The sequence below is a fragment of the Asterias rubens genome, chromosome 1 (genome assembly GCF_902459465.1).
Source record: "Asterias rubens chromosome 1, eAstRub1.3, whole genome shotgun sequence".
Lineage (NCBI taxonomy): Eukaryota > Metazoa > Echinodermata > Asteroidea > Forcipulatida > Asteriidae > Asterias > Asterias rubens.
Genome location: NC_047062.1, coordinates 30,964,626 through 30,979,349, shown reverse-complemented (window position 1 = coordinate 30,979,349; position 14,724 = coordinate 30,964,626). Strand labels below are relative to the sequence as shown.

At 39.2% G+C, this 14,724-nt stretch overlaps 1 protein-coding gene across 1 annotated transcript in view; it reads right to left on the bottom strand.

The window, feature by feature from the left end:
* Positions 1-10,616, bottom strand: part of LOC117289690 (zinc finger FYVE domain-containing protein 26-like) — a 42,293-nt gene extending 31,677 nt beyond the window's left edge. The window contains exons 1-9 of the mRNA XM_033770929.1: positions 10,558-10,616; positions 9,373-9,653; positions 6,562-6,646; positions 5,932-6,021; positions 4,781-5,452; positions 4,130-4,300; positions 3,349-3,440; positions 2,787-2,956; positions 323-1,591 (exon numbers count right to left, since the gene is read on the bottom strand). Of these exons, the coding sequence (XP_033626820.1) occupies positions 323-1,591; positions 2,787-2,956; positions 3,349-3,440; positions 4,130-4,300; positions 4,781-5,452; positions 5,932-6,021; positions 6,562-6,646; positions 9,373-9,605 (2,782 nt within the window). The 5' untranslated portion in view covers positions 9,606-9,653; positions 10,558-10,616. The remainder of the gene's footprint in view (positions 1-322; positions 1,592-2,786; positions 2,957-3,348; positions 3,441-4,129; positions 4,301-4,780; positions 5,453-5,931; positions 6,022-6,561; positions 6,647-9,372; positions 9,654-10,557) is intronic.
* Positions 10,617-14,724: the final 4,108 nt, after the last annotated feature.

The following is a 14,724-nucleotide window of genomic DNA, read 5'->3' as shown; positions in this document are numbered from 1 at the left end:
ATGGTGATAACTGCTATTCAACATGTTTTTAACCGAAAAGTTTTCAAAACTGTATTCACTACAGCATGTCTCTTTCATGGAAGAGAAGCTCAGTGATGGTTTGTGGTACAGTACAATATGTAAAAAGATGTCCGTAATGTGAGCATATTAACACCAGGCGCTCAAAAGCCACTGAAAAACATGAACAACGTCTGTGACTATTTGTCAGCTCTACCAGTCCTGTATAATACCTTTAAAAACACTATATGAGATGTACCTTTAAAAACATTATATGAGATGTAAAAAAACCTGATAAACTAGCATGAAATTGAATCAACTTTACCTGAAGCACTGCGGCTGCGACTGTCGTGACGATGCTTCACTTTCTTGCTCTGCTTCTTCTCCTCTTTACTGTCCTCCTTTTCTCTATGAAAACCAGAAGTGTACAGCCCCTCATCACTACTGCTGTCTCCCTGCTTCTTACTGCCACCAGATGACCGTTGCGCTGCGCTCTGAGAGTTCGTTGCTTGGGATACGAGCCGATAGCGCCACCACGCTTCGTTGATTCGCTGCGTCAGCTGAGAGATGCGTTGCGCCATGGATGACGTCGATACAGAGCAGTGCATATACTTCATGAGACTCCCACCGGCTTCTTGGAGGATCCCGACAGATGCAGAAGGTCCGGCCAGGGAGTACCTAGCCTCAGAGAGATCGGTGAGGCAATCTTTGAGCATACTCAACAACGCATCGACAATGTCTTCGCCAGCCACGAAACCAATCATGGCACCTCCTGCCATGTTAAAGCTGTGCTGGCTGTGCGTCTCTGAGGTGTTGGATCTCTTGGCAACTATCGATCCGGAGCTTGTCCTATCTCTCTTTTCTTCATTCATCATTGTTTCTAAGAAACCAGCGCTTGCTGATTCTACGATCGTCTCTTCTTGATTGAGTCTTGGAACCTTAGCGTCACCCGCTGACTGAACAACACGCGGTTGTGCTGCTAGTTCAAAGGAAGCATCCTCATTCTTAGGGGTGATGCTTTCGATACTGATGACACTTCTGTTCTGCCACTCCTCGTCGACAAGCCCTTCCTCCCCACCGCTGTCAGACATGACTGCCTTCCCGACAAAGGCATCTTCACTACGTACAAAGAGCAGAGAGAAGACATTCTCAAGGATCTCCACTCTGTACGTCAAGGGGTACAGGAGAGAGAGCTGGTGCCTGGCTTCCTGGAGGTGCTGGACGACACTCCTGTCCCATGAGTCTACGTGTTCGCTATCCGCACACCGACTATCCGAACCTGAACTGTCCTTGCTAGCGGAAGTAGCAGCATGTTGAGGCTGTCTAGCAGTACCATCCACGATACCTTGTGCTTCATCACCAGTCTTTGATGCTGCCAAACCTTCCCTGGACACCCCTTGCTTGTTCGTCTTAGGGCTTACCGATGGTTTCTTACACTGTGTGCTATTTGAGAGTGCAGTCATGCAGTTCTTAACGGCCAAGAAGCTACGGTAGATGGCAATGTCCCTCTCCTGTTCGATGGACATCTCTCGTGGCTCTTCAAAATGAACGCTCTTCCCACCAGATTTATTACTTTCCTTGGAAGGTTTGGTTTCTGAGGTAAAAATCAGACACAACATCGAAAGGCAAGGTTATCAATATTGACAAGTATTATGAGCAACAAACTTGTTAAGTACATTCGAGGGGGGCTTGTTAGGCACTTACATTAGTACGCGCATGTAATAGGCCTAATGCACGTATTTTGACACAATACATTTCCAATGAATCATGCTTTTTATGGTCATCTAAACTGCATAAAGTTTGACAAATCACAGGAGCGAAAAAAGAACGAGATGGGGGGGGGGGGGGCCAGATGCTTTTTAACTTGATGCGCCTTTTGAAAGCACAATCTGTGTGGTCTCTAAAACCTCTAGGACAAAATATTCAATATATTTGGATATTTCAAAGTCACAATTCCAGGGGTTATTATTGAGAAAGGCATAATAATGACCAGGCGTATAGCGTTATTCCAAGTAGCATAATCATAGCACTTTACACTTTTGAAATAAATACAAAAAATGTACACAAAAATTGTGAAAAATAGACAAAGCAAATCAATCATAAATAAACATTCATAAATACCTCAGACAGTGTCGCTATTCCTATTGGTGGAGAGCACGTCACGTGGGTGTGTATAAACCTTTGTTTATGACCAGTAAAAAGTGTTGAAACATGGGCGTGACACGCGAGCTTGTACCTGTGCTTACAAGACAGTTTCTTCATTCCTATTGGTCGAGAGCAATGGCTGAAACAGCTGTGCCACATCACGCGCTTCGCGCGACGCGCACAGCATTCCCTTATAAGGAGTTGTTTACGTGAGGGCCTAACCATTTCATAGCTGGAGGGGTGTTGTGTTGAAAGAAATCATTGAACAATATAATTTTTGCATTTATTTTACTTTTTGACCAAAAAGTGTTGATATTTTTTGACCAAAAAGGTGTTTATGAATGGGAATCAAAGTGTGTTGAATCGGTTTAAAAACTTTGTCTCGGTAAAATTATCAAGAACCAGGCCTCGTTTGGATTAAACCACTAGTTGAAAACCTCTTCACCACACATTGATTCCCTTATTAGCAAAGCAATCATAGATTATCATCATATCATCAGGCATTCTAGGAAAGAAAGAAAAAACGGTGCCGCGAAATCATAAACCACTAGGAACAAGGTGGCTTGCAGCTGCTACGGTCTCTAAAAGGTTATAAAGCTGTCACTTATTTATTAGATCTATTGAAGGGTTGCGGTTTTTCTTACCAAGTTGTGGTTTCTTGCTCAGGATGTCAAAGACTTCTGCAGTATCGAGCTGGGTGAGGTTGATGGCGTGGTCCAGCATGTGCAGAACGGATCGGGAATCCAGACTGTGAAACATCTCATTCACTTTAGGATCAAATGCTAGATCTGCACCGCTGGCAACTAGCAAGGGCCTGCAGTCAAGTTCAGAAATGATGTTAAAAATATTAGGTATTGTTTGAAACTTTGCATGGTGCGGAGAAATGGGAAGAAACTATAAATAACTAGTAAACTTGCTGGTACAATCGTAGGGCGAGTGTTGGCTCTGAGAAGAGTCGGTTTGGTCCCAACGTTTCAAACAGTATACTCTGCTCATCTTCAGGAGAATCTGAAGTAAGCCGAGCATACTGTTCGAAATATCGAGACCAATCCGGCTCTGCTTAGAGCCAACTTAAAGAAATTTACACTCGGTTGTACCCCCAAGTTTACCATTTATTTATAGTTTCTACCTGTTCAAAATATTACCCGCAAACCAATGTGTGTTTTAACACACATTGGTTTCATTCAATTCAAAACTTGTTCTTACTTTGTTTTCTCCAGACACCATTGCACCAACTGCACCTGGTGGGTCAGTTTGCCGCAAGCTTGGTCAAGGAGTGGCTCGTTCACAATGGTGGCCTAGTGGTAAAGAAAGGAAACAAAAACAATGGATTTGCTTAGAGTGAGTTTCTTTTGAATTGACCCCCTAAGTATGATTTGACGCTTTGCGTTATAAACTAGGAAGGAGGTTAGAATAAATTGTGCCTCCAGCATTGACATCTGCTGACAGTAGTCTCAAAAACACCGATATGCGTTTCACAGAATCTTTTTGTGGCGCGTCATGACCAAGCAGTTAACATCACTGGACTCAAGCTCTGATGTTTCTGGTCAACAGAGTGTGGGTTTGAGTCCCGGTCGTGGCACTTGTGTCCTACAGCAAAACACTTTGCTTTAGCGTTCCGACAAGACATTAAGTTCATGCTTGAGGGATTCTTAGTTTCAGTTCCAGACATTCTGAACTTTGTGTACACACCCAAGCAGAAAAAAAGCGTGCACATCAACAACAGTCTTTCAGTAGGATTTGAAACATTGTGGGAGTATAATCAGGTGAGGGTTGCTGTAGCACCGTATGTAAATCTCTTTGGAGTAGCGATGTTGCAAAAAGAACTGATGGTTGTTGAACAAACGTACATGTATCTAAGCCTACGTGCAACTCAGTAAGTGGAAACTGAATAAGCACAACAAACTTTGAACAGTACTGTGTTGTTATGGCACTATTTAAAAGAAAAAAAAGGAAATCTGCTGATCCGGTTAAAACCAGTTCTTACTTTACTGGGCTCATGTAGAGCATCCAACAGGTTATTGGCACTGTCACAGCTGTAGACGTAGTTCCAACCTAGGAGTAATACCAGCGGCTTCAGTGGTGCAAACTCATCTGGTGATAGGAGGGTTACCAACTCATCGTACATACCGTCTCGAATGAACGACAAGCTTGTATCCTGAAATAAATAACAACTTAGTTCAAACCAATTTTTGTGATACTTCGTCTCTTGGGCCAAATTTCATAAACCTACTTAAATCACAAAAAGTAGCTAAGCGGAGCAAATAGTGCTTACCAGAATAAGGTGTTCTGCTTTTCTGCTAATTTGTGCTTTTAGCAAAAAAAAAATGAAAAATATTTGCGGCTAAAGTAGCTCTAGGACATTGGGCCCAAGGAAAGCAAAGGAACTACCACTAGAAATGAAAACAAAAACAATATGTAGTCACCCATTTAATTTTGAGGCATACTGAGGTATGATCTGGCTGTCTCCAGAAACTAAGAAATTTAATGTGTCTATAAGAAGGGTTAAAAGGTGATTATCAAAAAAACGCTGTGTATACATTTTTAAATGCTCGTCTCCTTATGAAAGCGGGAACCGACTTGGATAAAAATCTTCTCTCCAAATCCCCAAAAAGAAGAACATGAGTTTATCACTCACCACTACGTTAGCCAGCACGTGCCTCTCTCGCAAGAGTGCACAATGGAACATCTCCTTCCAGGCAAGCTCTCTATCCGCCATCTGAGCCAACCTCAAGGTGATTCTCAACTCCTGCGACAGGACTTCCAACTTGGAGTTAGAGATCCTGAGCTCCCCGTTCAGCTCCTCTATTCTCTCTCGTCCCTCCAGCCTACAGAACTCTTTGATGAGGTACGGGGTGTCTCGGCCGAGGAGTGAAGAGTAGAGGGACGGGATTCTGAGGAGGTTGTACGGAGCTCGTGTTAAATTTAAGACATTTAGGAAGAGTAGCTCCACTTGGAGATCTTTCATATTCTCTGTGGGGTCCAACAGTGAGAGAACCTTGTAGATTCTGGCGATGATTTTGGCCACATCGTCTCCTCGCAACTGTCTTAGCATGGAGACGTCTTCCATGATACAGTCGAGGTAGACCTGCTGGAGGCTCTGATTGTGCTGATGATGCCTTGAGGAGGCAGGCAGCTTGAGTTGATGGAGGATGGAGTTGCCGAGATGGGCGTCACGCTGGATGACTGTCTTGAGGAAGGTCCTTAGTCTCTCTGTGACCAGCAGGTCCTGGGGATTCCTTGGGAGAGGGTTACCTAACCCGTCAGCATTGTGAATTGTTTGTACATGAATATACAATTTATAAACATCCTATGGAAAAGATCAAACAAAAATTTAAGACAACACCATCTTACCCGTACACTCCAAAAGATACGACCTGTCATTACTGAGTGGTTCAGAGCACTCGTCAGATTAACTCTAGAGTTTCTGATCACCAGATTGTTGGTTCGAGTCTGAGGTTCATGTCACTATCCTTGAGCAAGATACTTCACCATAATTGTTTTGTCATTCAGATAGCACATAAAGCCTACACAATGTAGACCACATGTACCAGGAGAGATTGTGCACATAAAAGGTAACACTTATCGTGATAGGTACAAGAGGTTAAACCTAGAATTGACACAATTTGTTGACTTTCACGTTCACGTGTTTGCTCACATAACCTGCAGCTAAAATCTCCCTAATATGTAAGTATATATTCATAACAAGGCTCTCTCATTTTCATCTTAAGGTCATGGAACGGGTTATAATAATCTTTTCCGCTAAATAGTAAAAATAAACTAACGTACCTGAATGACAGCAGCTGAGGTGCAGTCTCTTACATTGTAGAGAAGAAGTCTAAACTCAATGAAGGCACTTAGGGTGTGTGGAAGTCTCTCCTAGATAATGCAAATTTGTTAAATCATTAAAGGCACTGGACACTATTGGTAATTGTCAAAGACCAGTCTTCTCACTTGGTGTATCTCAATGTATACATAAAATAACAAACCTGTGAAAATTTGAACTCAATTGGTCGTTGAAGTTGTGAGATAATAATGAAAGAAAAAACACCCTTGTCACACTAAGTTGTGTGCTTTCAGATGCTTGATTTTGGGACCTCAAAATCTAATTCCGAGGTCTCCAAATCAAATTCGTGGAAAACTACTTCTTTCCCAAAACTACATCACTTCAGAGAGAGCCGTTTCATCACTCGTTATCAAGTAAGTTTTTATGCTAATAATTATTTTGAGAAATTACCACAAGTGTCCACTGCCTTTAAAACAAAAAAATGTAATCACTGTCTTTTCTTTACTGGTTCCTTTTCTCTCTACGACTTTAAGACAAAGGTGGTGCAGAACCCCTTGATTTTATGAGAAATTTATGGGAAAATGATAACAAATAAACAACATAGAATGTTGCTGTGTGGTGTATGTACTTACCACTAGGTCTGTGGTAAGGTTTCTGTGTTCTTGTTGAGCAAGCCATGCTATGTGATACGCTGATGGGAGACTCTCAGATGCCAAACTAACCAGACAAATTGCACACAAAAAAGAAGAAAAAAGGTTCATAAAAACACAGTATTAAACAATACGGTGTAAAATTGTGTAGCTATGAGCAAATTTCATGGCACTCACAAAATAAACAACATCTCTGATCAAGTAATTCTAAAGGTATCCAAGAAATGATAACATCAACTCATCAACCAACAAAAAGGATTTTCGTGCATCAGTACACAACAGACTAAACATGGTGTCTGAAAGAAACTGAATTATTTCTATCCATGAGTACATCACATTGATTGGATATGATCTCAGATCTTTATAATTTATGGCTTCAAGGATTTGGGTACCTTTTCAAAATGTCCATAGATTTACATTAAACTTACAGGGTATGGAGATAATGATAGTGGAAAGCTTCCCTTCAAATTTTACTTACTGAGGTGCTGTAGTTTTTTTAAGAAATGAGTAAAACAAGGTCATGAAAATACTTATGTAAATGATTGAAATATATTTCGTCTCATGAGACAAAAATTATTTTCATTACATTGTTTTACTCATTTCCCAAAAACTACAGTACCTCAGCACGTAATATTTTCAGGGAAGCTTTCTACTATCATTATTTTCAAACTGTGTAAGTTTAGTGTAAATCTGTGGACATTGTGTTTTTTGTCCTACAAAAGTTACATAGACCCTTTAAAACATTCCTGATGAATCAAGTCAATGTTTCTCACAATGATTGTTCTATCAAGACCTCTTTGGCGCTCCTCACCAAGTAAGTTTTTATAGTGACCAAATTGTACCCTGCCTTTTAAAGGCAGTGGACACTATTGGTAATTGTCAAAGACTAGCCTTCATAGTTGGTGTATCTCAACATATGCATAAAATAACAAACCTGTGGAAATTTGAGCTCAATCGGTCATCGAACTTGCGAGATATGAATGAAAGAAAAACACCCTTTTCACACGAAGGTGTGTGCGTTTAGATGGTTGATTTCGAGACCTCAAGCTCTAAATCTGAGGTCTCGAAATCAAATTCATGAAAAATTATTTCTTCCTCGGAAACTATGGCACTTCAGGGGGTGCCGTTTCTCACAATGTTTTATACAATCAACCTCTCCCCATTACTCGTTACCAAGTAAGGTTTCATGCTAATAATTATTTTGAGTAATTACTAATAGTGTCAACTGCCTTTAAGTGTCTGATATTTCAAGCCTAGCAGAGTCGAGAAAGACTCTGCAACATGTAGGTGCTAGGGTTTGAAACGCCAGGCCATTAGAATTCCTATTGACTGGGCAGTTGAGTTTGGGTTGCATTTTGGCCTGCTTCCTCCCACATACTCTTTTCCTATGTCAATCCACACCAAATAGTTTGAACTTTAGACAAGATAGGAATGCCTTTCAGGACCTGTGATCTATAAGCGAATTGTTGTTTAGGCCTACTGGCCCCAGCTCTTTGGCAATTGGATACAGAAGGATTTGGTACTGTGCGTAAGGGTCTTAGACTAGGCAATAATATATTTTATTAATCTGATTTTCATTGAGATTATATTTATAATGGACCTCAATTTTTGGGACCCTGGATTTATGGACATGAAGGCCACTGATTGTTCTATAGGCCTACACAATCCACAGGAAGTGTAATGCACATCGCCGGTTAAAAACCACCCAACGATTTCCTGCCAGCACTTTGAAGTCAATGCCACAGTCTGAAATAGCAGACTCAGTCACAAAATATCTTTTGTATCAGAAAATCTTACAAATGTACGGGAGCATACTGCTGAAATAAAAACAATTTCCTTTTTGAAAAACTAAGCCGTAAATGATAAGTCGTACAAGTAAAAGATAAATGATAAGTCGTACAAGTAAAAGATATTAAAGTCATACGCAGTTTGAGATTATAAGTTACACCTAAAACAGGTATGAGATATTAAGTTCCATGTATGATATATTAAGCTCCAATTGTACATTTCTATTTTTCCTGTATGATTTCGATGTGCTGCATTATTTTGTATTTATTTACTTTTTCATATTAAGTTTATAACTGATGTTTGACATACACCAATCTTGTACAAATGTACAAAAAGAAACCATTATTTTCGGACTGCAAAAAATGGGTTTTGACTCGCCCTTGTTTCCATTTGGCAAGCGGGCATGGCTAAGTTCAAACTCCAGACAGCCTCATTCAGGCCTGATACTTCATTAAAGACAGTGGACACTATTGGTAATTACTCAAAATAATTATTAGCGTAAAACCTTTCTTGATCACAAGTAATGGGGAGAGGTTGATGGTATAAAACATTGTAAGAAATGGCTCCCTCTGAAGTGCAATAGTTTTTGAGAAAGAAGTAATTTTCCACGAATTTGATTTCGAGACCTCAAGTTTAGAACTTGAGGTCTCGAAATCAACTATCTGAACGCACACAACTTCGTGTGACAAGGGTATTTTTTCTTTCATTTTTTATCTCGCAAGTTCGATAACCAATTGAGCTCAAATTTTCACAGGTTTGTTGTTTTATGCATATGTTGAGATACACCAACTGTGAAGGCTAGTCTTTGACAATTACCAATAGTGTCCACTTCCTTTAAGGAACCAAGGCGAGTGCCTCCATGCCCCCTGGTCATTTCCTTGGTGCCCTTAAAATGCTAAAACAGAAGAAATTGACAAATTCCTCATAGTGTGTGCTTTACCAAGGAGAAAATTCACTGGTGTTCTTGCCCTTTCAAGAACGAAGCACACAGGCCTGCTCATTTACCTGCAATCGTATGGATGTTCAACCACTGCTTCTAGTACTTTCCTCACATCAGGCTCTGTGGTTCCTTGCCCCACGTTACCAAACTCAAGTAGTCCTCTGGCGCATGCCCTGACAAGCTCCCATTGCCCGAGGTGGAGATGGTTACAGAAGGCAACAAAGAGCTGCTGCCTGGACACTTCCTCCTCTTGTCCAAAGGGATGCGTGTTATTGGAGATCGGGGTGTAGTACGCCATTGTTGGAAAAGTCTCACCACATTAACCAAAATTGGTCAAGAGGTTGATCTAGAATGACAAATATAAACTTGATATAAGCTGACTACGTAAATACTGAAACAAATTAAGTTATTTTGATGAATTTCCTAGACCTGGAATTTCATGTATGCTTAATTTTCTCTCTTTAGACTTTAGGAGAGCTGGAGAGGAGAGCCTCTAGGCAGGAACTGTTTTTCTTTTAGAAAAACCACCAGGCTCCTGGCTGGTTCTTTTTCCTTCCTCTTTCATGTCTTTTTCCTTCCTCTTTAATTTCTCTTTGCTGTATTTTTTGTAGTATACCCAAGAAATGAATACAAAAATAAGTATTTAATCATAGCTGCTGATGCTACTAGCTCCTGATCTCGACCTTTGTGCCAGTTCAAAATATTCCAAAGGAAAGATATGCACAAAAAGGGTTACAATTAATAAGGTTTATCGCGATTCAGAAACGCAATGCATTGTGGGAAGGAATATGGGGCAGTTTCTATGCAGTTTCTACGACTCGTGCACACAACGCCTATATCTTTGTGCGGGTTTAACGGTGATATTTTGCTATTTGCGATAAACCTTATAACCTGACATTTCAACACTCAGGGTTATAATATAAAGACACAGTGACAGAGTCTTTCTCAAACCTACAATTACAAAGGGCTAAAATGTGACAACCCCACACAGTCACCCATTTCATAAACAAGTATACCAAAAATGGTGTTAGAAGGGGTCATGACCAATCGAAATACATGAACAGAGAGAGGGGCTGGGCAATGTATGTTTTCTGCTCAATTAAATGGGAGCCAGCATTCTTTGACTGAAAAGTGAATGCAGAGCAATGCTTGTATTGTATTGTAATTTTTTAATTTTTTTTGTAATAACAAACGTTGAACAACCGTCTAAATTCTAAGAAGAAGACATCCCAAAACACAAAAAAACTTACCGAATATATGGCTGTACTCAGCTATAGTATCACTGGAAAGTATAAGTGTTACTTTATTTAACATATTAAGGGTTTTAGAAAACAAAATGTACCAAAAACTGGCGGTGCCACAATCAGCTGGACAATCTTTCAATGTCATATACGCACGATAACAGGTGGCATATATCCCAAACGTCTCTATTATTGTATTGTTCACTTTAGTTTCTTCATATGGTGCGCCAGACTATTAGTGTTATTGTTTTTTATGTTTTCCTATAACTATGAAGGTCGTCTATTCAAAGCTTTTACCATGTTAGAAAAAAAGTAGTGTTGTTTGTGTACAATGAACATAAGAAGGAGTGATTCCGGGGTCGGCAAAGTGGGCGTGGTTAAAAAGGGGGCTACGAATAAGTTTTTTGAAATTACTAAAAATAATTTTAAAATAGTTTGTTCAATCCAGAAATGCAAGAGGAAGAATTAGAATTAAAATTTTGCGTGGATATGAAATGTTTAAACTTAGGTACATAGTTTTTAATTTGTAAAACTGAGTATTTAACCCTCCTACTCTTTGTACCATTTCCAGTGAGTTTACCGACCCATTCAAAACCCTTTTCACTTCACTGGTTATGCTTGGTGGCACAACTGTGCATTTATAATTGACTGTAAATTATGCAGGATGCATTTACCAATATTGCAGGCTGGCATACTACATGTAGTTCATCTAAAATTCAAAAGAATTGAGGATTATATTGAATGGTCAGACAGTAGGAGGGTTGACCTTGTACAGTGAAGATGCAGTACAAAAAATGACAACACATTGCAGACTAGCATAGTTTATCTATCATTTGACAGCATTGTGGATTAGGAGGGTTGAGCGTGTACCATCTGGTATCGTGACGATAATGAATGGTCAGATAGTAGGAGGGTTGACTATGTAATGTCCATGAATAAACCACATAATAATGCAGGCTGGCAAAGTTGATATTGAATAACAATCAATCAGTAGACAAAAATAAAAGAATACCAAGAACAAATGTGTACTGAAACAAAGGACTCCTTTATTCATTGTGTATTTACATAATAAAGCAATCACTAAATTATGCAACAGAAAATACACAAATCATATTATTATGAACACAAAAGATATAGTTTTCGATAGAATGAACTTGAAGTACAGAAGTACATTTAGTACAGAAACCATAACAAATCAATACTTATGAAATAACAATGTCAGTCAATTAATCAATCAATCAATCAATTAATTAAAACATTTATTTTGTGATTTTCCGACAAATCTAAAGGCTGGAGAAACAGCAAAGTTGTAACAAAATTTCTCAGGAATTTGTCAGAGGCATAATTGATTTAAGTAATGAGGCAATGTGTAGTGGAGTGTCAATATAGTTTGCAGTGTAACACCACATAGTTTCATGTGTAACACCAGATGGTTTGCAGTGTCACACTGGCCTGTCTGAAGTGTAACACCGAATGATTTGCAGTGTAACAACACATAGTTGGCAGTGTAATACCACACTATTCGTGGTGTAACACCACACTATTTGCAGTGTAACACCACAAAGTTTCAGGCGTAACACCTGATTGTTGCAATGTATCACTCACAGGATGGTTTGCAGTAAAACACCACATCGCTTGCAGTGTAACACCACATGGCTTGCGGTGTAACACCACATGGCTTGCGGTGTAACACCACATGGATTGCGGTGTAACACCACATGGCTTGCAGTGTAACGGCACATGGCTTGCAGTGTAACACCACATAGTTGAGATGTAACACATGATGTATTGTGGTGTAACACCACATAGGTTACAGTGTAACACCTCAAGATTTGCGGTGAAACACAACATTGTTTGCAGTGTAACACCACACAGTTTAAGGTACAACACAGGATGCTTTGTGGTGTAACCCCACATTAGTTGCAGTGTAAACTCCTCAAGATTTGCGGTGTAAAACACAATGTTTGCAGTGTAACAACACCACATGGTTTGCAATGTAACACTACACAGTTTGTTTGTGGTGTACATGTATAACAGTTTCAAGGAAACGATAGAGCATTCTTTTCAGGAGATGAACCTAGCTACCAACTGAGCTATCTGGTCTCCCTTATTTTTTCTAGTTTTTATCAAACACAAAACAACAAAATATCAAAGGCATCATATATTTCTTCAAGTTGCAATCAAACTTTACTTCAGTGTGCCCAACTTCCAAAAAAAAAAATTAAGGAAATTAAATCTGACTTGTCAGTGATGCATTAAACAAAACTACACCATTAGGGGCATCATTTAAACCCAGTTCGGACACTTATCTTACAAATTAAGAATATCAATGATCACCAATTGGGGTAATGGCAATTTGTATGCCAAATAAGATCATCAGTAATCCCCAATTGGGATGAGGGACATTTGTCTGCCATTTAAGAATATCAGTGCCCCCCCCCCCCATAAAGACAAATTCACTTTGTCCTAGAATGAAGATATCAGTGATCCTCGATTGGGATAAGGAACATTTATCTGACAATTAAGAATATCAGTGATCCCCAATTGGGATAAGGGACATTTATCTGCCAATTAAGAATATCAGAGATTGCCAATTAAGAATATCAGTGATCACCAATTGGGACAAGGGACACTTAACCTCAAATTCATAATATCAGTGATCCCTAATAGGGATAAACGTTGAGGGTTTTTAATCTCATTAAACCTAATAAATTCATAACTTTTACTTTTTATTTTTCCTTTTTCCCCTTCCTTTTTTCATTTGCTTTAGTTACTCACCTAATGCTTATAACATAAAATAACTAATAATCATAATTAATCACTACAATTAATTGTTAGTTAAATTACAGGGCGTTCCTGGGTCCTCAAATGGTGACAACTCTTTCATGAAAAAATTATTACAAAAGTTTGATGAACATACAAAATTGAGATAAATATCTATAATACAAGTTCAAAAAGTCATTACAAATTTCTGTGAAGCATGAAGTGTATTTTTATCCAGAAGAACAAACAAACTGTTAATTTGCATCAGGGATAAAGAATATTTTTATTATTATTTTGTTTTACCCATATACACCGATGTGTGTTTGCACTGTATACTCGGTACTTACCCAAGTTCTGTGAAAAAATCACAGGCATACTACTCGGGAGGGGGTTTTGAACCCACAACCTTTGCAATTCTAGAGCAATGGGTGCGTTCGTTTAGCTTCCCTGGGTTGACCCCGGTGTGTGGCGTTTTTTTCTTCCAGGACGAACGTGGGTAATTATCTGCACACGTTCGTCCTGGGAAAAAAACACCTCACACACCGGGGTCGACCCAGGGAAGCTAAACAAACGCACCCATAGTCATGACAACTAGACCACCGAGATTGCCTGGTGGCTAGAGGCAGTTCGAATCCTATGTTTTAGCAGCGGGTGTTTTGCTGGCAACATTTTTGGAAATGAATATTAGGAAAACGGTAACTCAAACAATTATTTAAATGATGGGCGTTTCTATATAAATCACATGTGGCCAGAGACTTCATGCAACACAGGATCAACCCTCCTACTATTAGCATAGTTATCTATCATTCAAAACCACAGGGGGTGATTATGACTAGTCAAACAGTAGGAGGGTTGACTGTGTACTGTGTAGATGCATTCAGAACATCACGTTACAGACTGGCATAATTTAACTATCACCCAAAACCCCAGTCAATGTAGAAGGGTTTTGCATATTTCTAACTTTTTATTTTTTTAAGTGTGACACTTTAAAGTAAAGAACAGAACAAGTGAAATCAATCATTACCTAACAGTAATTCTCCAATCACTGAAGGAGAATCTTTACAGAAACCCTTAATTGAAACTCTAATAAGTTGTGCAAGTCAACGATTAAAAAATAAATAAACCTACCCCCAACTGCACCACCCTAAAAAAAATGAACCAAAAGCACGCAAATTACAACAAGTCTCACCACTTTTGCTATAGTACTAGTAAATGGAATGTTTTGGGGTGCCTTTCTGATGACTTCAAATCAATCAAATTATACTTCTCCGAATTTGGTTGAAAAGTTGCTTTAAGTTTTTTAGAAAGCACACATTTTCTGCCAACCTAAAACAAGCACCGTCAAAACTATAATACTATTAGTTCCCCATATAATAATGCCCCAAGCTGGTCTGCTATTTTTTTTTTATGAAA